This window comes from Canis lupus, chromosome 17 (assembly GCF_003254725.2).
Source record: "Canis lupus dingo isolate Sandy chromosome 17, ASM325472v2, whole genome shotgun sequence".
NCBI classification, from domain to species: domain Eukaryota; kingdom Metazoa; phylum Chordata; class Mammalia; order Carnivora; family Canidae; genus Canis; species Canis lupus.
Window position 1 is genome coordinate 61,925,614 of NC_064259.1, and position 27,580 is coordinate 61,953,193.

The following is a 27,580-nucleotide window of genomic DNA, read 5'->3' on the forward strand; positions in this document are numbered from 1 at the left end:
CTTATCTGTTAAATGGAGACATCGGTACATATTTCTCAGAGTTGTTGTGGAGATAAAATTAGGTCCTTGCTGTAAAACTCTTGTCAAGGCAGCTGACATATTGTGTAGGGTAAATAAAGGCACAGAAATCCTTTAAAAATTTTGGGGTTCAGTTCCAGACCATTCCAATAAAGTTAATATTGCAATAAAGCAAGTCAGATGAATTTTTGGTTTCCCAATACATATAAAAGTTGACACTATACTATAGCTTAAGTGTTCAGTAGCATGTCTAAAAAAAAAAACAATATGTATACCTTAACTAAAAATACTTTGTTGGGCACCTGGGTGACTCAGTTGGTTAAGCATCTGCCTTCAGCTTAGGACATGATCCCAGGGTCTGGGACTGAGCCCTATATTAGGCTCCCTGCTCAGTGCAGAGTCTGTTTCTCCCTCTCCCTCTGCCTGCCACTCCCCCCTGTTTGTGTACTATCTCCATCTTGCTTGTGCATGCATGTACATGCACTTTCTCTCTTTCAAATAATCAAATAAAATCTTTTAAAAAAATAAACAGAAAATACTTTGCTTCTAAAAAATGCTAACCAACATCTGAGCTTTCACCAAGTTGTAAATCTTTTTGCCTTTATGTTGATGGCGGCTGACTGATCAGGGTGGTGGTTGCTAGAAGTGGAGGTGGCTGAGGCAAGTTCTTAAAATAAGACTACAATGAAATTGCCCCATTGATTGACTCCCTTTCATGAACGATTTCTCTGCAGCATGGGATGCTGTTTGATAGCACTTTACTCACAGAATTTCTTTTAGAATTGAAAGAAGTCAACCTTCTCAAATCCTGTCACTGCTTGATCAACTAATTTAATATAGTATTCCAAGTTCTTTGTTGTCATTTCGACAGTCTTCACAGCATCTTCACCAGGAGTAGATTCCATCTCAAATAACCACTTTCTCTAAGAAGCAGCTCCTCATCCCTTCAAGTCTGGTCATGAAATAGTAGCAATTCAGTCCCATTTTCAGGTTCTACTTCTAGTTCTCATTCTCTTGCTGTTTCTACCACACCTACATTACTTCGTCCACTGAAGTCTTGAACCCTTCAAGGTCATTCATGAGTGTTGGAATCAACTTCTTCCAAACTATTAATGTTGATATTTTGAATATCATGAATCATGAATTTTTCTTAATGGCGAATCCTTTCCAGAAGGTTTCCAATTGACTTTGCCCAGATGCATCAGAGGAATCTATGGCAGCTATGGCCATATGAAATGTATTTCTTCAATAGTAAGACTTGAAAGTCAAAATTACTCTTTGATCCATAGTCTGCAGAATGGATGGTGTGTTAGCAGGCATGAAAATAATATTAATATTGTTGTATATCACCATCAGAGTTCTTGGGTGACCAGGAACATTGTCAATGAGCAGTAATACTTTCAAAGGAACCTTTTTTTCTGAGCAATAGGTCTCATTATTGGGCTTAAAATATTCAGTAAACTATTTTGTAAACCGATGTGCTGTCGTTTAGGCTCTATTGTGCCATTTCTAGAGCATGGGCAGAGTAGATTTAGTGTAATTCTTGAGAGCTCTAGAGCTTTTGGAATGGTCAGTGACCATTGGCTTCAACTGTAAGTCACCAAGTAGATTTGCCTCTAACAAGAGTGTCAGCCTGTCCTTTGAAGCTTTGAAGCCAGGCACTGACTTCAGGTGATATCTTCTAACACAAGGCTGTTCCATCTACACTGAAAACCTGTTGTTTAGTGTAGCCACCTTCACTGATGATCTTAGCTAGATCATCTGGATAACTTTGCAGCTTTGACATCAGCACTTGAATGTCATGAACCAACCTCTGCTAGCTTCAGATTCTTCTTCTGCAGCTTCCTCATCTCTCTCAGACTTCACAGGAATGAATAGAGTTAGGGCTTCACTATGGATCAGGCTTTGATACTCCTTAAAAGGGAGTATTGTGGCTGGTTTGATCTATCTGATCACTAAAACTTTGTCCATATCAGCAAAAAGGCAGTTTTTGCTTTTTTACCATTTGTGTGTTCACTGGAGTAGCACTTTTATTTTTCTTCAAGAACTTTCCCTTTAAAAAAAAAAAAGAAAGAACTTTCCCTTTGCATTCACAACTTGGCTGTTTACCTCTAGAGACTTAGCTTCTGGTCTGTCTTGGCTTTTGACATGCCTTCCTCACTAAGTTCAGTCATTTCTAGCTTTTGATTTAAAATGAAGGTCATGTGACTTTTACTCTCCTTTAAAAACTTAGGGTCCATTGTAAGGTTACTAATTGGCCTAATTTAATGTCTTTGTGTCTCAAGGAATAGTGAGTTTCAAGGAGAAAGAGAGAGGCAGGGGAATGACTGGTCAATGGAGCACACACAAAAGTCAGAATACATTCAACATTTATGATTAAGTTTGCCATCTTATACGGAAGTGGTGTGTGAGGTCCCAAAATAATTATAATAGTAACACCAAAGATCACTGACTATGGATCATCATTATAAATATAGTAATATGAAAAAGTTTGAAATATTGTGAGAATTACCAAAATGTGACACAGAGACACAAATTGATCAAATGCTGTTGGGAAAATGGTACCAATAGATTTGTTCCATGCAGAGTTGCCACAAACTTTCAATTTTTTAAGAATACAGGAGTACCTGAGTGGCTGAGTCAGTTAAGCATCTGCCTTTGGCTCAGGTCATGATCTCAGAGTCCTGGGATTGAGCCCTAAATCAGGCTCTCTGCTCAGCAGGGAGTCTGCTTCTCTCTCTCCCTCTGTTCTTGTGCTTGCTCACTCTCTCTCTTTTCTCTCTCTTCAACTCACTCTCTCTTAAATAACAAAAATTTAAAAATATCTTTTAAAATGTATTAAAAATAAATGTCTGCAAATCATAATAAAGCACAGTACAATAAAATGAGGTATGCCTGTATCTGAAGAACCAAAGAATTAAAGTGTGAAAAGGCATCCCAATTTCCTGAACTCAAAGGTATGACTGTCTACACAGCTGCCAAGATCCAAGGTCCTGATGCAGCAGAAAGCCTTGCAGGGTAGGGAGGGGTTGTACCCCATTTCACCATAGCCCCCTCCACCCACTTATTCTTACAGCTGAGCACTTATGAAATCCCTTTCTCTTGTCATCAAAACATTGCAGAAGAAAGGCAGGACCTGAGGGGCCACGTTGCCAAACCACCCTGCTGAGTTCTGTTGGCAGAGTCAGGCATGTCCTGGGAGCAGTTTTTCTAGAATCAATGATGGATTTGTGCTGATCCAGTCATTCTCTCGTGATGAAAGTCACGGGACAACGTGGAGGTCTTACCTGATGCCTCCACCCTGAAGGAGGGAACCACCTGGAGAATATGTATCTCTTTGGGTCTCCTTTACCCCTCTTCCTCAGCAAGACATTTGGCCATCTCACATACCAGATGGGGCCCTGTGGGGCCACTTTACCACAGAATGAGTCATCTTTGGGTACTGATGATTTCTGCAGCCACACAGATTATGCTACAATCGGGAACTCAGCATAACAAACTGTACTCTCTTCCCTGGCCTCTGGTGATGCTCCTGGCAGCAAAGAAGTGCTGTGTTGTACCAAATGAACACTAGCACTCATATACTATGGGGTTTGAAGCCACTTCCTTGACTTCCCTGAGGCTTCATTTACTCACAGTCAGGAGGGAATAATAATGATGCCAAAATCACAAGTTATTTTGAAGGTTAAATGAAACAACTCTGTGACTACTAGTCAGGGCAAAAATATTTGATGATTTATTTGTTCATTCCATGTGAGATTATCAGATAGGCCCGTGTAGTCAGTCAAACTTAGTCATGGTTACAAGATCCACCTTCCAACATTTCCTGAGGCCACTGCAGCCCCTGCCTGGACCCCCTCCCCGCTGTGCTCTCTCCCCCACAAGCCTGCTCTCATCTCAAGGCAGCTCAACTTTTCCTCAGGTACCACTATTTGAAGGAACAGCTTGTACAGTTAAGATCTAATCATGTTTCTTTCCTTTCTAAAAAAGTCTTTGGTGGCTGCCCATATCCTTTAAAAGTAAAAAAAAACAAAACAAAACAAAACAAAAAACCCTTAACATGGCTTTCAGACCTATTTGTGATGCCTTACCCCTTCCTCTTCACATGCACTGCACCACAGATCCATCCTTCGTAGGCCTTGCAGGGGCCTGCACACTCCCTACTCGGTTACATCCATGCCTTCATGCATGCCTCTCCCTCTGCCTCAGATTCCCACCCACCCTTTCATCCCTATGACTTATTCTGAAGGATCCTAGGGCCAGGAAGACCCTACCATACTATATAGTGCTTCTAGAGTGTGTCCCTGTGTGTCACCCTGTGGTGCAAATGTTCAGCAATATGTCTGTCCTCCAGACTACCATGTAAGCCCTGCAGGGTAGGGGCTTTATCTTCTTCATTGTGGTTTCTCAGGTTCTATCCCAGAGTAGTGCTCAGTGCATCCATGGATATCATTCTCTCCAGAAGGGAATTCTTTCTATAATCTGCTTCCAACATTCCAGCATCTCAAGCCGGCCCACTGTCCTCCTCAAGGGCCAGGTACAGGCCCCCCATTACTCTCTCCTGGGCATCCAGCACAACTCAGGCCCCCATCACAAATGAGAACTTATGTGCATCCAAATTTGCATTTAACTATATGCACATATATCTTACCTGTGGGCAAACATCAGGGTGCTTTATGGCAACTCTCTCAAAGTTTAAGAATGCTGTTTGCGGCTATGGGAAAGAATAAAAAAGATTGGCGAACCAAGGCTTGATACCACAGTTTCATACTATTTTGTTCAGGCAAACGAAATGAACTTCTGGAGATAATCTTTATCACAGTCTGAGGTTAGTAAGGGTAATGGTAGTAATAATAATTCTATAGCCCTAATAATCACCAATTAACTCTATAATAATGGTAACATTGATTGGATGTTTTCTATTTGTTGAGCAATATATTAAGAAACCTTATATGGACTGATTCAATGTTCACACCTATACGAAGTATCCACCATTACAGTTGTGTGACCCTGAGTAATTTTGCCTCCATTTCCTCATAACTAAAGTGGGGATAGTCATGGCACCTACATCATAGTAATTAAGTGAATTATTGTATATAAATGCTTAGTAAGTTCCCCTAAAATGTGACCCCCTCTCCCTCAAAGATGATCTGAACCTGAGGTTGTAAGTCCTAACCACTGGGGTCTACTACTTTAGAGTTGTTATATGGTTCAGGCTGCCCAAGGGAGTAAGAACTAAAACCAGCAGGTGGAAAAAACAGAAGGCAGATATCTATTCATTATATTTTTCTTTAAAAAGCCCTTAAAATAATAAATGCAGCAATGTTATATCCTTTCTACCTTTGAGAAACTATTGTTTCTGTGTTTAAGGAAGCATATATAATATGCATAGAAGTTTTGTTTGCAAGAATGAAAATCAAAGCAATGTATGGCCATCAATTTAAAAATGGCTAAATAGACTGTGGCAGAACCAACGCATTACTAAGGAATAGTGACAAGCAACAATGTGACTTAACACTCTTCTACAATATGTACAGGGTGCTGACCTGAGTGCTTAGATAAATTAACTCATTTAATCCACACATGAACCTAATAGATATAGGTATACTATAATACTAATTAACAAAGGAAGAGACTGAAGCTAAGGGAGGTTCAATAATTTAGAGCATACAAATAACAAATGACAAAGCTGTGATTTGAATCCATGCAGTCTGGCCCCAGAGTTTATCCTCTTCCCTAGTCTACTAATCTATTGTTGAATGGAAAAAAAAAAAAAAAAAAACAAGAGTCAGACAGACACGAAGAGTATGTGTACACACAAATGTACACACAATGCAATATTATATTGTTCCTGAATATGTACATAAAGACAAGGAAATGATCTGCTAAAAAAAATTGTTCTGAATAATAACACTGGTTGTCTGTGCAAGACAACAAGATCTTGGCACAAGGATTGGGAATGATGACCAGGAAAAATTTTACCTGATCTAAATTTTACAGCCACTCTGGAAAACTGTGTAGAGTTTCCTCAAGGAGTTAAAAATAGAGCTATTCTATGACCCAGCAATTGGTAAAATGAATTCACCTCAAACATACAGATGCAGTGAAACGGCAGGACACCTGCACCCCGATGTCTCTAGCAGCAATGTCCACAGTAGCCAAACTGTGGAAGGAGCCTCAGTGTCCTTTGACAGATGAATGGATAAAGAAGCTGTGGTCTATGTATCCAATGGAATATTCCTCAGCTATTAGAAATGACAAATACCCACCACTTGCTTCGACGTGGATGGAACTGGAGGGTATTATGCTGAGTGAAATAAGTCAATCGGAGAAGGACAAACATTGTATGGTTTCATTCATTTGGGGAATATAAAAACTAGTGAAAGGGAATAAAGGGGAAGGGAGAAAAAACAAGTGGGAAAAATCAGAGAGGGAGACAGAACATGAGAGACTCCTAACTCTGGGAAATGAACAAGGGGTAGTAGAAGGGGGGTGGGCAGGGGGATGGGGTGACTGGGTGATGGGCACTGAGGGGGGCACTTGACGGGATGAGCACTGGGCGTTATACCATATGTTGACAAATCGAACTCCAATGAAAAATATACAAAAATAAATAAATAAAAGAGAAAAAGAAAGAAAAAATAAATAAAATTTTTAAAAACTTTTGAAAAGACAGTGTTTTTTAGTATTAGAAACTCATAAAATAAAAATAGCTAGAAGGAACTAGCTACATCAAATTAAATGAGTTCCCTAATCTTAAAAGGATTGATGATGTATGGCTTACATTGCCATTCTTAAGGAATTCCTTAGAGGGGGTCCAAGCATTAATAAGTGGCTACAAGGTCACCTACTGGTCCACTCTGGCTGGTTGTCATCTTAGGCAAATAAACTCACATGCTGCAAATTACTCATCACCTTTTTTCATCAATCTTCTCACCCTTCTTGTTTGCGTTAGCTCCATGAAACACATTGCTTATATTCACCCAAATGCAATTCTAATTCCTTTTTTTAAAAATCTGATCTTATTTATTTTGTCACTCTTAGAACATTTTTGACTGGACTCAGACTTCAAGGTAGAAGCTCTCGAGAGGACGGCCTCCGTCTCTTGGCAATCTGTCCCTGGTGTTTTTCTTTGGCCTCCTTCATTCTCTTGGCCAAAAGTTTAGCATATTCTGCAGCCTCTTCTTTATTTTTCTTAGTATGCTGTTTCTTCAAAGCAATATGCTGAGGTTTGTGTTGGAGGACACGTGGAGTAACAAGATGCTGAATCTTGGGTGCTTTGGTTCTGTTTCTCACCTTCTTTGTTTAGGGGCTTTCTAACAACATACTGGTGGACACCATCTTCTTTTGACAGATTAAAAAGCTTTCAGATTCTGCTGGCTGGCTCTTTTGGACCCCAGGCAATGAGGCACAGTAGTATTAGTGAGTCCAGGAATATCCTCTCCCCGTTATTCATAATAACCAAATTGAAAACACTGAGATTGGCATCCACAATGCAACCCCGAACAGATTTGTGCTTCCTTTCTCCAGTCCTCCTGGGTCGGTAGCAGGAATGCCCCTTACTCAGCAGGAGGCGGACATGGCCATGGGTCAAGACACCCTGCTTCATGGGAAAGCCTTGTTTGTCATTGCCACCACTGATTCAGACCGCGTAACCCTTCCATTCCTTGCCCAGAGCATCAGCAGCAACTTCTGTGGCCATACGCTACTCATAAAAAAAAGGTACGCAGTTTGTGCTCATCATCTACTTCAAACTCAAGGAAAGATTGTACGATCCATTTAAACTAGAGTATAGACATCTGATATTAGTTTGCAGTGAGTCTCCAACTAGGAGGCACAAAGTTTGTAAAGGTCAGAATTACAGTTGAAAGGATGAAGCTCTTATGGTAAAATGTCAGGTATCATTGAGGAGGTGAGGGTGGAGAGGTGATCAGGGGAAATCTTTCCAGGGGAGATTTCTCCAGTGAGGTTGCATTCTCTTTGGCTAATGTTGGGTTAGGGGTCTGGCTGGCCTCATCCCTTTTGTCCAATTTTCTCCCATATTCTTCTTGAGTTACCCATTCACTACTTAATACTATTATTACCAATGTTGACAACTACCATTTGTTGAACACTTACTATGTGACAAGCACTATGTTAAATATTCTAGTGTCTCTTCATTTAAACTTTACCACATACTTGCTGTGAGACTATTACCCACATTTTATAATGACAAAAGTGTGGTCTGAGGAGCTGATGAAAATGTCCACAGTCACACGTTCAAAAGTAACTGAGCCACAATTGCAGGCAGGCCTGTCTGACTCCAAAGCTCATGCTCTTCAAGTTCTGCTATCTTGTGCGCAACAAGTCAGCATTGACGATCAGCATCAGCATTCTGAGAGCTGTCTACTTGTCACTCTTTACTCTAGACAGACATAAAACACACACACACACACACACACACACACACACACAAATCCCCTTCTGGACCAAGACCTTTGAGGAACCCAGAAACTTCAGAACTTTTGGAAGCTGGAATGAAACCTAACTTATTAAGCTTCCATGACAGAATGAGAGGCATTATTGTGGTTCTCTTCCGCAAGGGATGTCCAAGCATTGGGATCCCAAGCCAACCTTGCTTTGGGCTGGATGGAAAGGAGGTTTTCAGTCAAGCCAGAGAGTATACAATCCAAAAGGCCTCTTCCTACACTACGTTATGTGCCCCCTTTCTGAGTCCCTAAAATGATCTGAGCTTATTATATTTTTAAAAACCACTTGCCATATTGTGTTTACATCATGTGTTAATGTCTGTCTCCCTTGCTGTGCTAAGAACTTCAGGATAGAACTGAAACTTACTGATCATCCAACTTCTAGTACTTAGCCCAGTGTCTGTCATGCAGTGATGCCCTGTAGATATGGAGAAATATCATAAACAAGGTAATTGTACTCAGTAGGGAATAGGTAAGCGACATTTGAGAAAAAAGGAAGGGGAAAGAGTAATGATTTTAGGAGATGCTTGGCATCTTCAATGAGTTTCTGGCAGCCAGTGGCTGGGAAAGAGATGTTCAGCTTCATCCTGAAGTGGCCTACTGCCTCGGAGGCACCACGAAAAAATAATTCCTCTTAATTTCTGCCCTTTTTTCTAACTTTACTTTTTTACCCATCCTTAGTAACTTTAACTATTCTTTTATAGCCTTTTAATCATTCAAAGATGACTATTCATCAACCCCCAAGTCTTCTCTTCCCCATACTAGTTGTAATGGTGGTGGTGAAAATGAGTAGTGATGGTGATGGTGGTGCTAATGGTGGTAGGGGTGAGAATGGATCATGGTAGCAGTAGCAGTAGCAGTGGTAACGGTGGTGGTGGCATAGGGGACCTGGCTACTGAGACCAAAGTCCCTCCCCACTTTGCTGCTGCCATTTGGCAGGACATGTAGAGGGGAAAGCACATGGATTGGAGTGAAAGCAGAAAAGGAGATGATATTTCCTGGGGAAGAGTGGTCTGTAGGATAGTACTTTCTCCTTTCCAGTCACAGTAGTTTGTTCTGGATCTCAGCCTTCCACATCCACTTCATTTTGGGTTTGTCCAGGATGGCAACTTCTGTGTGCATTTGAGAGAAAGAAAAATGGGAAGAGAGTAGAAAGTAAAGTTAAGCCCACCAAGGCAGGTGCTTCAGGTCTCCCTTAGCCTACTGGGATAGCCTTGGCCAGACCTGTCAGAGCCTGGCTCAACTACTTGCCATTCCCTATGGGGAGTGGTCAACAGATAGGAGTGTGAGGCCACATTTCAGTGGTGGTGGCAATGCCCCACCAGCCACACCTGGCTTAACACCCCCACAGACATGGAGCCCTCTTGAGGGACACTTGGCCTGTTCTGCCACAGATACCATGGTAAGCAATTAGGTTCAGGAATCAGAACACAATTTATTTTAAGAAAAACAGGATGCTTATAACATCCTGTGTAAATAGAACAGCCACAACACCCATGGCATCTCTGGAACTCAGTGGCATTTCTGAGACTCATTGCAGCAAAGGCAGCAAGTTAATTGGACTCAATCCAAGTTAATTCCATCTCCATCAGCCAGGAGTTTGGCTGAACCACCTCCATTGTCTCACATTTGATTTCCTGGGGGATTAGGCACAATAGGCAGCACAGTAGGCAGCAATTACCATCAACCGGCTCTCACCTCTTTTTGGTGCCTTCCTCTGAGATTATTAGCTCTCCAAGATCAGACACTTAACTGAGCAAGGCTCAGAGTCAAGTGTGGCATCCATACATATTGTCTGTAGCCAAGTCTTAAGTGGTAATGATAACGAATGGTGATGGTAGTGGCATCACTAAGGACTCCCAACCAGGGCTGAGTGACCTACTCACTGTGACAAACTCCACTTCTGATAAAATAGTATCCTTCTAGAGACACAAATGCCAAGTATCTCCTAAAATCATTACTCTTTCCCCTTCCTTTTTTCTCAAATGTCGCTTACCTATTCCCTACTGAGTACAATTACCTTGTTTATGATATTTCTCCATATCTACAGGGCATCACTGCATGACAGACACTGGGCTAAGTACTAGAAGTTGGATGATCAGTAAGTTTCAGTTCTATCCTGAAGTTCTTAGCACAGCAAGGGAGACAGACATTAACACATGATGTAAACACAATATGGCAAGTGGTTTTTAAAAATATAATAAGCTCAGATCATTTTAGGGACTCAGAAAGGGGGCACATAGCGTAGTGTAGGAAGAGGCCTTTTGGATTGTATATTCTCTGGCTTGACTGAAAACCTCCTTTCCATCCAGCCCAAAGCAAGGTTGGCTTGGGATCCCAATGCTTGGACATCCCTTGCGGAAGAGAACCACAATAATGCCTCTCATTCTGTCATGGAAGCTTAATAAGTTAGGTTTCATTCCAGCTTCCAAAAGTTCTGAAGTTTCTGGGTTCCTCAAAGGTCTTGGTCCAGAAGGGGATTTGTGTGTGTGTGTGTGTGTGTGTGTGTGTGTTTTATGTCTGTCTAGAGTAAAGAGTGACAAGTAGACAGCTCTCAGAATGCTGATGCTGATCGTCAATGCTGACTTGTTGCGCACAAGATAGCAGAACTTGAAGAGCATGAGCTTTGGAGTCAGACAGGCCTGCCTGCAATTGTGGCTCAGTTACTTTTGAACGTGTGACTGTGGACATTTTCATCAGCTCCTCAGACCACACTTTTGTCATTATAAAATGTGGGTAATAGTCTCACAGCAAGTATGTGGTAAAGTTTAAATGAAGAGACACTAGAATATTTAACATAGTGCTTGTCACATAGTAAGTGTTCAACAAATGGTAGTTGTCAACATTGGTAATAATAGTATTAAGTAGTGAATGGGTAACTCAAGAAGAATATGGGAGAAAATTGGACAAAAGGGATGAGGCCAGCCAGACCCCTAACCCAACATTAGCCAAAGAGAATGCAACCTCACTGGAGAAATCTCCCCTGGAAAGATTTCCCCTGATCACCTCTCCACCCTCACCTCCTCAATGATACCTGACATTTTACCATAAGAGCTTCATCCTTTCAACTGTAATTCTGACCTTTACAAACTTTGTGCCTCCTAGTTGGAGACTCACTGCAAACTAATATCAGATGTCTATACTCTAGTTTAAATGGATCGTACAATCTTTCCTTGAGTTTGTCATTTAATCAAACATCTATTATTCTCCAATAGCTTTTCCAGATAGTAGACCTCGTTTAATCCTCACAACACCCTCAAAATATAGGCAGGCCAAAGCCATTTGACACATAGAGATGTAGGTTCAGAAAGGTGAAATAATAATGTACAAATGGTGCCATGGCTAGTGAAGGGTGGAACCAGGATTCTGCCCCATGTCTCCTGACACCTGTTCAGTCACCAAAGTCTTGCCACAAACTAGAGACTATTTCTGATAATAACCTGGGTACAAAATAGAAGAGGCTGGGGGCTCCGAAGGGAAGAGTGGGGCTCACCTCACAGGACACATTGCCTAGTTGAGGGTGACTCCGGCCTGCCCCTGAAGGCAGTGCTCTGGGTTAGCTCCTGAGTCCTGGTGTCACCCAGGTCCATGCTGTGTGGGCAGGATGGAGCTGGGCCTGCTGTCACAATGGAGCCTCTCCCACTCTCAGCTGAACCTGAGGCCTGACTCCCACACCACAGTCTGTATTTTCCAGGAAGATGTTTGGAATCCTAGGAAGGAAAACAGCACGGCCCATGCTGTAATCTAGGGCTTCCAAAACCTCAGTAATTCACATACCCCCTTTACAGATTTTTCCATATACATGCACTATTAATACTGTATTAATAATCCCTGCATTATTAATAGTTTTCTTCAGATCCACTCACTATTTTCAGTTAGCCAAATTTATTTTAAAAGGTATATTACCACAGTATTACTTTCTTTTGCCTCATCCTAAGCAATAATATCCATAAAAATCATAAATCTGAAGTGTTTGTTCTAATACACATTAAAAATAGTGGAAAAGTATAGACAAATATTTCTAGAAAATATTTCACATGTTATAAAGCTATGACCTTTGTATTTTATTCATGGCATGAAGAGATGGTTAAAGTAAAGTTTTACTTTGACAATTTATCCAAATTAGCAAATGAATAAAAATATTAAACCAATTAGGATCTTTTTAAAGGTCAAAGTGACTTTTTTTTTTGGCTGCTTCTGTTTTTACTAAAGTCTACCCCTAATGTGGGGCTCAAACTCACAACCCTAAGATCAAGAGCCCCATGTCCCAAAAGTAACATTTTAATAACATTTATCTATTCCTTTTGTAAATTATCACCCAGTTACATACTTACATATGTCTAATAAATGTTTTCTACTTACATCCACAATCTGAAACATGAACAAGTCATTTTCATTTTTTAGAGGGAGGGATGTGGAGAAATTGCTTGCTTTTTCTCTTCATTCTCAATGCTCAAATAAAATAAGTAATCATATTCCCAGATTGTTTCCTAATCTTTTCCCCTCGATTAGAAATGTTCTATCTATGGTCCAGTGTTAAAATCTGGTTCTCTTATATACTAATCCAATAATTGTGAGGTTGATAATACTCTATACCTTACTTTAAGGTAAGGTCAAGTGACTTGCCCCAGGTTCCACAACTATTTAAGGGAATAACTCAGGAATCGAATACATGGTCTAGAACAAATATCAATAGTTTTATAAGGTGGGGGCGGGGTCATACATAGCTATTACAATAAGGAATGTTTGTGATTCATCGGTAGAAAGCACACCTCATTTTATGTAGCTCCTCTGTAATCCATACAGGATCCAGAAATGATTATGAGGAGTAAAATGTTTTAATTAATCATGGAGAGCAATTAAATATCACAAATAATTTAATCAGATATTAACATCAATCATATTGAAATGAAACCACAGCAATAATTCAGAAAACTACTAAAAACCTTCAGAGAACTTCTAAAATGATGTAATGTCTGATTATCTCCTTTTAAGGGGGCCAAATGGGTCTTACAATTTCATGCAGTTGCCAGAATAAGATAAAAAAAAACAAATTTGGGATGAAAGAGAAAGCCAGTATTCTGGCCAGACTCATGGTAGCAGTGCTACAAAACCTCCAATAATTCGCCTGCCCTTCCTACCTTTCTTTTCTTTCTTTCACCTTCTGTTCTCCACTTCCTTCTTTCTTTTTTCTTTCCCTTCAATAAACATTGATTCAGTGCCTGGTATGTCCATAGGTTTACTATGGTTTACTCCTGGTTTACTAAGAGCTGCGATGCCACCCTTGCCCTCCAGAAGCAAACAATCTTGTCAGGGAAGTGAAAATAGGACAGAGACTAAATATGCTCCCCGCCCAGGCTAACACACAATATCCAGGCCACTGACAATTCCAGATGTGGGCAGATGTGGAGTCCATTATACATTCCTCCATTCTACCAGCATCCACTACAGGCTATGCCAGGCATGTGCGGATGCTTGAGATGCAGGATAGTAAATAAGACTCAGCAACCCTGCAAGGAGTCCCCAGTCTGGTAGGGGCAGGATTACTGTGCTGCAGATAGGTGCTCTCTCAATCAGGTGGAGTGTTGAGCAAGGGTAGAGGGGTGGGGTGATGTCTAATAGAATATTAAATGGAAAATAAAAAAATAAATAAATAAAAAATAAATGGAAAATAAGAGACAAATCAAGGAAAGGGTGGATTAACCGATGCAGGAAAAGCACAAGAAGATATACAAAGGCATTAAACATAGCCAATTCAGTGGGGGAGAGGGTTGATGGGTTTGTCTAGAGCAAAATGCTTCTATAAGAGAACAGTCAGATGTGGGCAGTACTGAACCACAAAAAGCCCTTTGGACTAAGAAATCTGGGCTTCATTCTGATGTAGGGACACTGAAAACTTTTAGCTAAAGAATGGCCTAATTGCAGCAAATCTACTACCATGGCTAGAGACACAAGTCATGGAAAATGAGGTGGGCCAGATCCACACACAATATAGTTATTGTGGGGGCGCTTGAGTGACTCATTCAGTTAAGCCTGCCTTCAGCTCAGGTCATGGTCTCAGGGTCCTGGGATCAAGTGCTGAGTTGGGCTTCCTGCTCAGCAGGGGAGTCTGCTTCTGCCCCTACCCTTCCCCCCTGCTCATGTCCTCTTTCTCTCTTTCTCTCTCTCTGTCAAATAAATAAATAAAACCTTCTTTAAAAATACAGTTACTGTGGAGACTGAGGGCTGGTGAATAGCAATTCCAGGGCCAGGATTCCTAGGAGAAAGGGAACAGGTTCTTTGGGAAAAGTCTGACTTGAGCAGTGATACTGACATCTGTGGAAGGAGAGAGATACATGTATACACACACACATGCACATATAACATGTACACGTGGACATATATATACACATCACACATCTACTTGCATCATACACACATCGACATGTATACACATATAATATGTACATATAGATATGTGTACATGCATCACACTTGGCACATCTACATCATACATGTGTACACACATCACACATGCACACTCAGCCACATACACATAAAGGTAATATGAAAGCCAAAACCCAAATCTGGAGAAACCTATCTATAGTTTCCACTATTTTCCAATCCTAACTTAAAACCCTTCTTCCAAGGAGGCTTATCCAGTGGCTTCTTTTCTCTGCATCTCCTTGTCCCTCAGATGCTTGGCTACCAATTTACTCAAGCATCCTAAGGACTTATTTTCCAAATGCCCCACTAAAGTGCTGATTCCTTCTCTGTCCCTCCCCCCTACTCTCCCACATACACACTAAAAGATTTGCAACATGTAGATGGAGATAAAAAGTACAATGTTAAGTGAAATAATTCAGCCGGAGAAAGACAAAAATACCATATGATTTCCTCATATGTGGAATTTGAGAAACAAAACAAATGACATATCAGATAAAGGGCTAGTCTCCAAGATCTATACACAACTTATTAAACTCAACAACAAAGAAACAGTCCAATCATGAAATGGGCAAAAGATATGAACAGAAATCTCACAGAGGAAGACCTAGACATGGCCAAGAAGCACATGAGGAAATGATCCGCGTCCCTTGCCATCAGGGAAATACAAATCAAAACCACAATGAGATCCCACCTCACACCAGTGAGAATGGGGAAAATTAACAAGGCAGGAAACCACAAATGTTGGAGACGATGCGGAGAAAAGGGAACCCTCTTGCACTGTTGGTGGGAATGTGAACTGGTGCAGCCACTCTGGAAAACTGTGTGGAGGTTCCTCAAAGAGTTAAAAATAGACCTGCCCTACGACTCAGCAATTGCACTATTGGGGATTTACCCCAAAGATACAGATGCAATGAAACGCCGGGACACCTGCACCCCAATGTTTATAGCAGCAATGTCCACAATAGCTAAACTGTGGAAGGAGCCTCGGTGTCCATCAAAAGATGGATGGATAAAGAAGATGTGGTCTATGTATCCATGGAATATTCCTCAGCCATTAGAAACAACAAATACCCATCATTTGCTTCGATGTGGTTGGAACTGGAGGGTATTATGCTGAGTGAAGTAAGGACAATCATCATATGGTCTCATTCATATGGGGAATATAAAAAAAATATATAAAAACATAGTGAAAGGGATTAAAGGGGAAAGGAGAGAAAATGAGTGGGAAATCTCAGAGAGGGAGACAGAACATGAGAGACTCCTAATTCTGGGAAAAAAAACAAGGGGTAGTGGAAGGGGAGGTGGGCAGGGGGCTGGGGTGACTGGGTGATGGGCACTGATGGGGGCACTTGACAGGATGAGCACTGGATGTTATATTATATGTTGGCAAATTGAACTCCAATAAAGTTTATATATATATATATATATATATATATATATATATATATATATATATATATCGGGACAAAACAAAGGGGAAAAAACAGTGAGATAAGCAGCTAAGAAACAGAATCTTTTTTTAATTTTTTTATTTATTCAAATTCAATTTGCCAACATACAATATAACACCCAGTGCTCATCACATCACATGCCTACCTTAGTGCCCATCACCCAATTATCCCATCCCATCATCCACCTCCCCTTCAGCAACCCTGTTTGTTTCCCAGAGTTAACAGTCTCTCATGGTTTCTCCCTGTCTGATTTTTCACCATTCAGTTTCCACACCCCCCCTTCCCTTTTGGTCCTTTTCATATTTCTTATATTACACATATAAGTGAAACTATATGACGATTGTCCTTCTCCAATAACTTTGTCCAGCCTTCTGCTAAATCTCTCCCTCTTTCTCCACAACAAGCTGAAGTGGCAAGGGGAAATGCTCTTGAGAAAGAAAAGTTACCAAAATGCCTCTCAGGAGCCTACGGCTAACACACAGAGAGATATAAGAGTTTCTGGGCTCTTTTCTCAGGGGCCCTTGATTCTTGTCATCCTACCTAAGTTTCTTCCCTGCCACTGCCTCTGACCCTCATTTCTCCCTTCTCTCTGTCTAGAGAGGGGCCCTGGGAAGGAGGGGCCTAAAGGAAACTGGTCAGAAGTCAGACTGACTTTTTAGGTGGAGAAATTTGAGGTTGAGGGGAACAATGCCTTGCCCAAGCTCACAGGTTGAGATCACAGAATTCCCAAGACTCCAACACCTCAGAAGAGGAAAGATTCTAATCCCTACCCTTCCGAACAGACCAGAGACTGGCAAACCTCAGAAGTGCCCCTGGTTCTGCTTCAGGCCCCTCCAGAAAGCTCTAGGAAGGCATGATCCAAGGGATATTCTGAAAAATAAGAAGCAGGAGATGATGGGGGAATCAGGCACCTTGGATGAAAGATGAGGGATCACAGTGGAAAGCAGTTTGCCATAGCTAATTTACTTAGGCTACTTTCCATGGAAAGCTAAATCAGATTCCATTTGCCCTGAGATATGACTAAATTCTCATCATCTCATTGGCTGATGAACAAATATTTATCAAATACTCTGAAGCAGATGGAGATATGAAAATTTAGGAGTATCTGATTTTGTCTGGATGGTGCTCCTAGTCTGGAAGGGAAGGCCCTAGGAATCTATACCAGATGTGAGAGATGGATCCAAAGCCCCTCATCTTGGAACTCTCCAAGCACATGAAGGGAACCAGTGAAGAAGTCAGCAGAAAGCCACCAAACAAATTGTGATCATTACCACTTTTCTAAGCAGTGGGATGTTTTGCCACAAATCATCCATCCAATTTGAACAAGTTCAACTACTGAAATGAGTATAGTTTGAAGAATGAGCAAACATTCAGGATAATCAGCAAGTATGACAAACAAGCTCTACTATTCAAGAGAGAGACTGGACCTAAATTCTGGTCTTCAGTAGTAAATCCCATTAGCTGTCCTGTGAGTTAGAGAGGTCACACTCAATGTCGCTGTAGTCTCAGGGAGTTCCTGAGAGAAGCTTGTTAAGTATTAAAGTGGAATTTGAGACCAAAGCAGAAAGGGCACGTATCTTGGTTTGAAAATAACAAAGGTGTGCGGGTGACAGTCATCTGAAGCAGCATGCCCCTAGAAGGCTGTGGGTCTGAAATGTTTGTGCTTTTTCCTTCATATCATATTGGTTTCCAGATTCCATTTGGCTTGGGAGTCAGTTAAAGCAACATGGATTATACCAGTGGATAGATAATCAGTGGATTATCGGTGGATGAGCTGGGCCAACATTCTGGGAGCACCAACTTCCACGATGCACAAAAGTCCTGAGAGGTCTCCCCTTATCGTGTATCTCAGAGCAGGACTGGCCCACAGATGCTGTTCACTGCTCCTCCCTGCTTATAGTTTACATGTGAACTCAGGAGATTGGCCCTGAGCCCTCAGGCTACCCAGCGGCTGACCACTTGTTGAAGGCCTCCACTCAGCAATTTAATTCCAGACCCAGAGGCTAGAGCATCCAGGCTCAGGAGCTTCCCTGAACGTGTTAGTTCAGCTATGAAATACTTTCACTGTCATTTTAACTACTCCCTGGTCTTACTCCCAACACCTGAAGATAATCTTGTCAGGAGAAAGCACAAAGCTTTCTACAGTAGAGTCTATCGTAGACAAAGGCCTGAGTGGGGAGGCCAGAGATCCAGGTTCTAGTCTCAGTCCTGTTGTGTAGCTTTGGAAAGTGGTTCGGCCTCTCTGAGCCTTGGGTTCTTCATCTACATTCACCAGTGTTAAGAGTCGATCAGATGACCTCTACAGCAGCCCACCAGTGAGTAGAACTGTCCATGAGCAGCTGGGAGAGGGCCACGAGACCACGAGAAGCAGGGTGTGGAGCTAAGCCTGACTGGGATGTCATCCCCTCACTCTGCCTATGTTGATTCATAAGGAAGAGACATGTAGTACCAGGAAATAATGCACGATTTGGAATCAAAAGAACTGAGTCTAAATCCTGGCTTCGCCACTTAAAAGGTTGTGGCAATTTGAGCAATTCCATTAGTCTTGATGGGCTGCTTCCTTATCTGGGAAACGAGGATAACATATCACTGGGCACATAGGACCTTGTTTTTGTTTTGTTTGTCTTTTTAAATATTTTGTTTGTTTGTTTGTTTGTTTATTTATTTATTTATTTATTTAAGAGAGAGAGAGAGATAGTGAGAGAGCACGAAGCAGGGAGGAGAGGGAGAAGCAGACTCCTGCAAGCAGGGCGCCCGACGAGGGGCTTGATCCTAGGACCCTGAGACCATGACCTGCCCCAAAGGTGGCAGATACTTAACCAACTAAGCCACGCAGGCACCCCACACAGGACTCTGGTGAGGAACAGACAAAACACCTATGTGGCAGCAGTTCATAAACACCACAGTCTGTCCACACAAAGTGTCTGAGCCAAGCAAGTGCAGTCCTTGGGCAGGCACACTGCCCATCTTGCATGCATCTGGAATGACTCAACTGTGGGCCTCCTTCTCCATGTAAGGATGAGCTCCAGGAGCACCCAAAAGAGTCATTCAAGAGTCAACATGTCAAGATAGAACCCCAGGATGCTATGAACTCTTTTTAAATCTTAGTGTATAGACTAAAGAACTAATGGGGACCTGGCTGTCAAGAACAGTTATGATTTGAAAAACGAGACAAGGCTACCAGATGTGTCATTAGCTGTAACTAGTACAACTGTTCCTTAAGGACTTGGAAAGGGAAAGTGGCAAAGAAGATGGAACCAGTGGGTAGATGAACCTAGAGAAGCTTCCTAGAGAAGGAATTCTACAACTGTGAACCACCACAGAGCTGTCCTCCCAGACCTTTTTTTTTTTTTTTCTCCCAGACTTCTAACAACGACAACCACCTCTTCAAACTGCTAACCCAGAAGAGCTGGAGAGAGGATGGAAATGTAGCCTGGGGGGTGTCTGAGGCTCTGAGGCACCTTCTGGGCAGGACTCTAAGGGGAAACTTCCCACTGAATATAAACAATACTAAGGGCTTCCAAGCTTTATGCCTGCCCTGCCAATACTCCTAAGCCCTTGCCCTGTGTCCATTTTATTCTTTGCAAACCACCCATTATCCTTTAAGTCTCAGGTAGGGAGGTTGTTAGCCTTCAGCCATGAAAATGCATTGGTGTAGTTTTAGATACTTAAAGATTGTGATGAACAGGTTTCTTTCAGACTGGGGACTCCCCAAACTCAAAAGCTATGATCTCCCCTCAGACTGAGGATTGCCTGGGACAGGAACCATGCCCCTCCTTGCACCAGGGCTATTAGTCATCAGCATTAAGAACTCCCTTCATTTCCACCAGGATTTACTGAGCAGCTATTAACACATGGCCCTACACTGGACACTGATGCATTTGCTTTACAGCCCATCCCCTCTAAGGATACAGGTACAGGCAGGAACCTAGATCTAATCTGTGAGGCAACAGAATTCAGGCATGTTAGGAAGCACATATTTTGGGCTAAGTGTCTAAGGTTATAAATCTTTAAACTATGGCATGTAAAGTTTTATAAAACTCCAACTGCCCAAGTGTAATAATTCTATAAACTTCCATCATTTCTTCATTGATTTGATGAAATGTGATAATCAGTTGCTGTCCACACAATACCTTACTACCTCTGGTCTAAGGAGATAAAACGGAGAACAAAGTTATGTATTCACACCTCGGCAAGGCTAACTTAAAGCCACAAGATCTAGCATTGCTGTCAATACCATGTTGCATCACCCTTTTCTACATGTTATCAAAGTAGGTGTACTCATTTAAAGAGTTTCCTTATTAAATGCCATCTAGGGAGGCAGAGGCAGGCATGGAGTATCTCTCTCCCAAATCCACCAAGGTTATCTGTGCACAGGTTCGACAAGGCTTCTGACTCTTTCATAATACTCCTTGCAGTACCCAGCACACTGCTGTTGTCTGGATTAATGAATAAAGCCCTAGTATCTCATATCTTATAGAAAGAAAGAAAACATCATATATTTCTTTTAAGAACATGAACCCTCCAAATGGACATGGGCAATTTGAAGATTATTGCTCTTTGAGGCTTTGGGAACCTGCACTTGAGGTTCCCAAACTTCAGAATTTCGTAGTGTGGTAACATCTCCCTCAAAACAATATGGGAACTGTTCTATTATAGCCAAATGTGTTTTGTTTGCTTTTTGTTTTTGTTTCGTCAAGTAAGAACTTGAAAGAAACAACTACAGCCTCCTGCAGTTTCCAACACTTTAAATTTTAACACACACAAAGTAGGAAGGCCATGATTTCAAAATTCAAGACTTTTCTCCTTGAGAATGCACTGCTGAAATCCTTTAACTTACATTTTCCTCTAGAGAACACAGAGTAATGGGCCAACATGGGTCTACAAATCAGGGCTGGAACTGCACATGATCTATATTTTCTCCCCTTCTCCAGAGGAGAAGTTGGTCACATAACCAACTAAGTAAAACCATTCTTTGTTATACCCATGGCAATCATATAGTTGGAGCCGGTTTTCCTTCAAAATCTCCCTGGTGGGCAGCCCAGGGGGGCGGGGGGGGGACGGGGCACTCAGCAGTTTAGCACCACCTTCGGCCCAGGGCCTGATCCTGGAGACCTGGGATCGAGTCCCGCATCTGGCTCCCTGCATGGAGCCTGCTTCTCCCTCTGCCTGTGTCTCTGCCTCTCTGTGTGTCTCATGAATAAACAAATAAAATCTTAAAAAAAAAAAAAAAGTTACAACAGGAAGGTTTTAAAAAAAAAAAAACACAAAACCAAAATCTCCCTAGTGCCTCAGCTTCAAGCTGAGAAACATGCTTTTACCAACAGATCCTGGCTTTTCCCTTCTGGCTATTCTCTCAGGAGGGGATCATGTGGGTTTGCCTGGGTTCATGCCATCCAAGCTAGAACTAGTGCCACAAGTTTCCGAAGACCACACTCTAATCAGGATCACTTGATCACTAAGCCACCGTAATTAACAGTCAACTTATTATTGGAGCTGTCATTTCAACACATAGGTGGGTGGAACAAAATTCAAATGCCATACCTTAAACAATAGCAATTGAGTTCTGGTGATGAAAGAAGAGAGGAGCATGCTGTTCACACACAGAGGTGATGCTACCAGTCTAGGGTCAATGGAGAATTTTTGAGTTATTTTCTTACTTAAGAACTTGCCTCTAGCTATCCATAGACTCCCTTCTGGCCTTGGTGTCCAAGGCAAGCCAAGTTGGAGGTAAAACTGTGCTGTAATAGGAGAAAACAATAAAACGGACTCTTCCCTCTTCCTGAGCCTATGAAATAGATATTACTATTAATAGACAAGGTAACTGAGCATCAGAAGCCTTTTCATTGAATAGACAACAAATACTTACTGAGTGCCTCCTGTGCTGTGACTTTGTCCAAGGTGACACAGCTGGCAAGTAGCATGGGGAGCACCCGAATCTAGTCACCTAACTTCAAATCCTTTCCATTCCACAGCTGCCTCATAGGCTGAGGTCAGTGTCACCACACAAGACCACAGGATGCCAGGGCCAAAGGGCCATGGTGGGAAGGACCACATGGTCAAGCTCTTTAGCTTGTTCATCTGCACTTTTTTCAGAAGAATAAATATCCAGGAGTAAATCAAAGTAGACACCCATGTCCTATTATTTGTAGCCCTGGCCATGCCAGAAGTGAGTACTGGAGGCTTGTGCCCGCTCTTGTGCCAGTTTCAAGACAGGAACACCTCAGTGAATCACACATGAAACACTGGGGGGAGAAACTGTTGGCAAAAAAGGAACAGGCTCTCTATAAAGTTGAGGGTTCCAAGCAATGGGATTAGAAGCCAAATAGGAGGTCCTACTCTTCACACTAAGGACTGAGATCTCCAGTGTGACTCTTTGGGGCCACCTCAAGAGTCACGGACCTAGGTCTTTGCCAGAGGTTTTGGAAACAATGTCTACCATCCACTCTGGCTAGCCATCCCTGCTGCCATATAGTTGCATCAGAGAAGGGGCCAGTTACACACTAGGCTGCTCATTCTGAGTATGCCAAAATCTTCATGAATGGGCCACCCTGTGCCTGTAATCAACAGACAGGTGGGGTGACAGCCATAGGTCACATAACTGAGTCTAAACATGAAAGGCGGGCTCAGATCAATAGATGAGTCAGGGCTCAGAGTATAAAACCTTGGGAGCTCCAGTGCTGCTCACAGAAGCCAGCATCTCCTCTCCTCCTCTCCACACTCAGCCCCTTGTGCTTCAGGTAAGTGTGAGTTCTAGCTCTTGTCTTCCCAGCTAGTCTTCTCCACCCCGCTGCAGCTAGGTAGACCAAGAGACAGACCTGCAAGGCCTCTCTCCTCTTTGGAAGCTACAAGACCTCTGTGTGCCTTTCCAAGTGCATTCATGTTTAGAGGGAATTCAGGTTGGAAGTTGGGGGGTGGGTGGTAGTGGTGAGCTGCTGCTGTGCAGATGGTGTCTCTAATCTTCTGGCCAGAATGGGAACTCCACAAAGGCAAGAGTATCTCCTGTCTCTCTGGCATCCCAGTAGGAGCAGGCCAGTGATGGGCACAGAGGGACATTCTGCAGACTGCTCCTGTGAGTGAGCAGGATGAACCCTGCGCCACGTGTCAGGAGGAGAGGCGATCTTACTTCCAGGGAGTAAGGGAGAATGGGGAGAGTAATTCAGAGAATGCTGCCAATGGGGGAGATTTGGAGAAGCACAGGAACCCGGTGCTGGAAGAGAAATGGTGTGAGATACTGGGACACAACTTCCTACTAGCAATGGTCCCTCAACCAAGCCTGGATGTAAGCAAAGCCTACCTCTTCGGGTCAGGAATGTTGGTCCAAAGGACCGCCGGGTCCTTTCCCCTGTGTCCAGACAGGACCAGGGAGAAGCCTTTTTTGATAACTAGTTCAGGTATCATGGCTAGGCTCAGTGAGCTTTTTTTTTTTTTTTTTCCTTAAAGATTCATTTATTTTAGAGGAGGAGAGGGGGGCAGGGGGGAGGAGGAGAGAGAGAGATAAAGAGAGAATTTAAAGACTCCCTGCTGAATGAGGAGCCTACTGCTGGGCTTGATCCAATGACCCCAAGATCATGAGCCGAGCTGGAATCAAGAGTCTGAAGATTAAGTGACTGAGCCACCCAGGAGCCCCTGCCTTAAGAGCTTTTGCAGAGAACGGGGAGTGGGGAGCAGCAGCCTTCTGACATTCGGACAAACCTCCCTCTGTCGTGCCAGGGATGGGTAACACACGCACAGCCCCCTGTAGGTGGAGGTTTGTGCTAATCTCTATTTGCATTGGGAGAATTCTTGCTAGGATCCGAGACCTGAGAGATAAAGTGCCGTAACCCTCTCATTTTACAAGAATGGAGTACAGAGGAGGGAGTGAGGGTTATTTGCCCCCAAATCACCTAGCAGGTGTCCGAGGCAGAGCCAGGAGAAAGAAATGGGCAACACTACCTGGTCTTTTTAAAGCTTGGTCAAGACTTCCTGAGGTGAGCGCAGCTCTGTTCTGCAAGCACCAAGCCTAGGAGGGCCCTGTAGAGCTCTCCCAGTGTGAACCGGGCGCCGAGCCGGGCCCGGCAGTGCTGCCCTGCGGCTGGGGGCGCCCTCGGCTGCAGCTGCCTTGGCCGCCGCGGTGCTGCTCTTGCGGCCGGTCCAGGAAGGCGCTGCTCTCCTTTCAGGGTTCGCTTCCTGCTTGCGCAAGATGTCTCACCAGAAGAAGCAGCCCACCCCCATGCCTCCAATGGGCTTCGGGAAGACCTCGGGCGGCGGCGGCGGCGGCGGCGGCGGCGGCGGCGGCGGCGGCGGCGGCGGCGGCGGCTCGGGTGGGAGCGTCAAGTACTCCGGGGGCGGAGGCTGTTCCGGCGGCGGCGGCGGCTCCGGCTGCGGAGGCTACTCCGGGGGCGGAGGCTGCTCCGGAGGCGGCGGAGGCGGCGGAGGAGGTTCCGGAGGCTGCGGAGGAGGTTCCGGTGGGAGCGTCAAGTACTCCGGGGGCGGAGGCTGTTCCGGGGGCGGCGGCGGCTCCAGCTGCGGAGGCTACTCCGGCGGCGGCGGCGGCGGCGGCGGCGGCGGCTCCGGCTGCGGAGGCTACTCCGGCGGCGGCGGCTCCGGCTGCGGTGGCGGCGGCTCCGGAGGAGGTTCGGGTGGGAGCACCAAGTACTCCGGGGGCGGCGGCGGCTCCGGCTGCGGAGGCTACTCCGGGGGCGGCGGCGGCTCCGGCTGCGGCGGCGGCTCCTCCTCCAGCGGCGGCTCCGGCTGCGGAGGCTACTCCGGCGGCGGCGGCGGCGGCGGCTCCGGCCAGCAGGTCCAGTGCCAGAGCTACGGAGGTGTCTCGGGCGGCGGCTCCGGCTGCGGCGGGGGCTCCTCGGGGGGCGGCTCCGGCTGCGGCGGCGGCTCCTCCGGGGGCGGCTCCGGCTGCTTCTCGTCGCAACAGACCCCCCAGACCTCGTGCACGCCCCAGCAGGGCTACGGAGGCGGCTCCTCCGGGTCCGGGGGCGGCGGGGGCTGCTTCTCCAGCGGCGGCGGCTGCGGCTGCGGCGGCGGCTCCTCCGGGTCCGGGGGCGGCGGGGGCTGCTTCTCCAGTTGTGGGGGCGGCGGCGGCGGCGGCTCCTCCGGGTCCGGGGCCGGCGGGGGCTGCTTCTCCAGTGGTGGGAGCAGCGGCTCCTCCGGGGGCGGCAAGGGCGTCCCGGTATGCCACCAGACCCAGCAGAAGCAGGCGCCTACCTGGCCAGCCAAGTAAGGCCCGTTGGAAGCCGTGGAGAAGAAAGAGCTGCAGGTGTTCTCCGTGGGCGCCAGTGGCTTTAGCGCTCTCATGATATTGCCCTGAGGTTCCCAAATCCTACAGGTGTTAACACTGGAGCCATTGAGTTCTGGGGCTGCATCTTGTTCTGCATTTTTTCCTCTTTGGTTTCTGTACAACTACCTCCCAACCCCGGTACATCCTCAGTCAATAAATTTGCAATTCATGAGAATTTCTGCGTTTCCGGCACCTTTGTAGCTTCTAAGTTCATTCATACTATCTCATTCATCTTTCCTCCATCCGCTCGTCTACGTGTACATTCATTCAACAAACACATTTATTCTACTAGGGGAAGCAGAGTGGGTGGATAGAAGAGAGTCAGCAGAGGAGTGAGGAATGGCTGGCAACCAATAAACAAGGATGCGAGCTCTGGTTTATGGCTTATGATGGTGAGATGATCCTCAAACACAGAAATCCTAGGAAGAGATTTCTATAAACAGCTCCTGGTGGGTTGCATAGCCACTGTGGGTCTTCACCCTGAGCTCAGTGCTTTTTAAAGACAGGTCTGCCCTGGGGAAATGCTATCTTTCATAGTGCAGAGTCTACTCTTCAAGGTCTGAAAGCAGGGTGGCTGCATATGAGGAGGACCAGCTTATGCTACCCAGACTCACAGGAGAAAGGATAACTGTTTCAGATATTGGTGACCCCCTACAGTGTGTAAGACTGTTTAGGAGGCACCTGTAATGAAAAGAGGATGTAGAGGAGCTGTTTCTTCTCTTTTAAAGGAGATTCACCCAATTTAGGAATATACAGCATAAATGTATACGATAAACACCAGTACCAGAGAGGTCATGGGGAAATGCAGGAAGCATACCCATTAACAAGGAAGAAACTACACTTGCTCCATTAATTGCACAGCTTACAAAAGAGATGTAGAACATCAACCTGGTCAGGAACTCTCCCAGGCCCCATTTCATATCCTAATTCTACTAGCTCTAGGTAAATGTTAACTTTTTTATTTACTCAAAGCAAAACACCTGCTACATCAAAAAACCAAAGTACTCTCCCTACTCATTCATTGCTGGAGACAAAAAGACAAATTATCCCTACCCAACTCTTCCATCTACACAATCAAAACAGCAGCTTTAAAGACCCAAGTCCAAACAGTACGTTATTTCTATGTTGTTGGGTTTTTTTTAATAAATGGATTTTTAGTTCTGTACCATATGGAGTAGATTCATTTCTTTCTATTGTTCCTGCTAAGTATAACTAAAGTATCTGGTCATAATATATTTTTTTAAAAACTTTTGGAAAGTCTAAAAGGTAGAGAGAAGGCAAAATAGTTACAGTCCTCAGAACTTGAGGACTGACACTGTGGTAAGTTCCCTGGGTTTTCTTTATGCCTCCTATTTATCTTAGATTGGGCACTGGAAAGTTCACAACCAAGAAATGCCAACAGGTGCAGACAAAAAAATATCCCCCCCAAACTATTTTCTTTATCCAAAGGACCAAGAAAGAGATAAAGACGTGACCTACCAAGGCAGAAATCTTTTTCGGCAATATCCACCCTACTTAAGCCAACCATCTTGGAAAAAAAAAAAAAAGAATTGGAAGATTGGGCTTCTACCTGGACCTAGGGGTGAGAAGATAATATCCCCTACACACACACACTTCACTGGTGCAGTATTAGCAGAGACCTGCTATAGTAGAAGATTTCAATAAGATCTGGAGTCTCATAACACAATATACCAAATGTCTAGCACACAGTCAAAAATTACTCATCATACTAAGAACCAGGAAAATCTCAACTTGAATGAAAAAAGACACAATACTACACTGAAATGATATAGATTTTGGGATTTTTGACAGAGACTTTAAAAAACCTTCAACAAGAAATTACAAACACACTTGATAAAATAGAAAAACTTGGCAAAGAAATTCAAGATATAAAGAAAGAATGAAGTGGAAATTTTTGAACTAAAAATTTAATAAACAATTAT

The 27,580-nt window shown here is 43.8% G+C and overlaps 1 protein-coding gene and 1 pseudogene across 3 annotated transcripts; one reads left to right on the plus strand and one right to left on the minus strand.

The window, feature by feature from the left end:
- Positions 1-4,743: 4,743 nt before the first annotated feature.
- On the minus strand, positions 4,744-24,523 carry LOC125752859 (40S ribosomal protein S6-like; annotated as a pseudogene).
- A 22-nt stretch (positions 24,524-24,545) lies between these two features.
- LORICRIN (loricrin cornified envelope precursor protein) lies at positions 24,546-25,812 on the plus strand. Of its 3 annotated transcripts, none has more exons than XM_049096161.1 (2): positions 24,546-25,032; positions 25,105-25,812. In XM_049096161.1, exons 1-2 carry the CDS (start codon positions 24,546-24,548, stop codon positions 25,578-25,580), a joined length of 963 nt encoding a protein of 320 aa, XP_048952118.1. In that variant the 3' UTR covers positions 25,581-25,812. The 3 variants fall into 3 exon arrangements, with proteins under 3 accessions (XP_048952118.1, XP_035556738.1, XP_048952117.1); XM_035700845.2 differs by having other exon boundaries at positions 24,546-24,876; positions 24,928-25,812; XM_049096160.1 differs by having other exon boundaries at positions 24,546-25,812.
- The last annotated feature ends 1,768 nt before the right edge of the window (positions 25,813-27,580 follow it).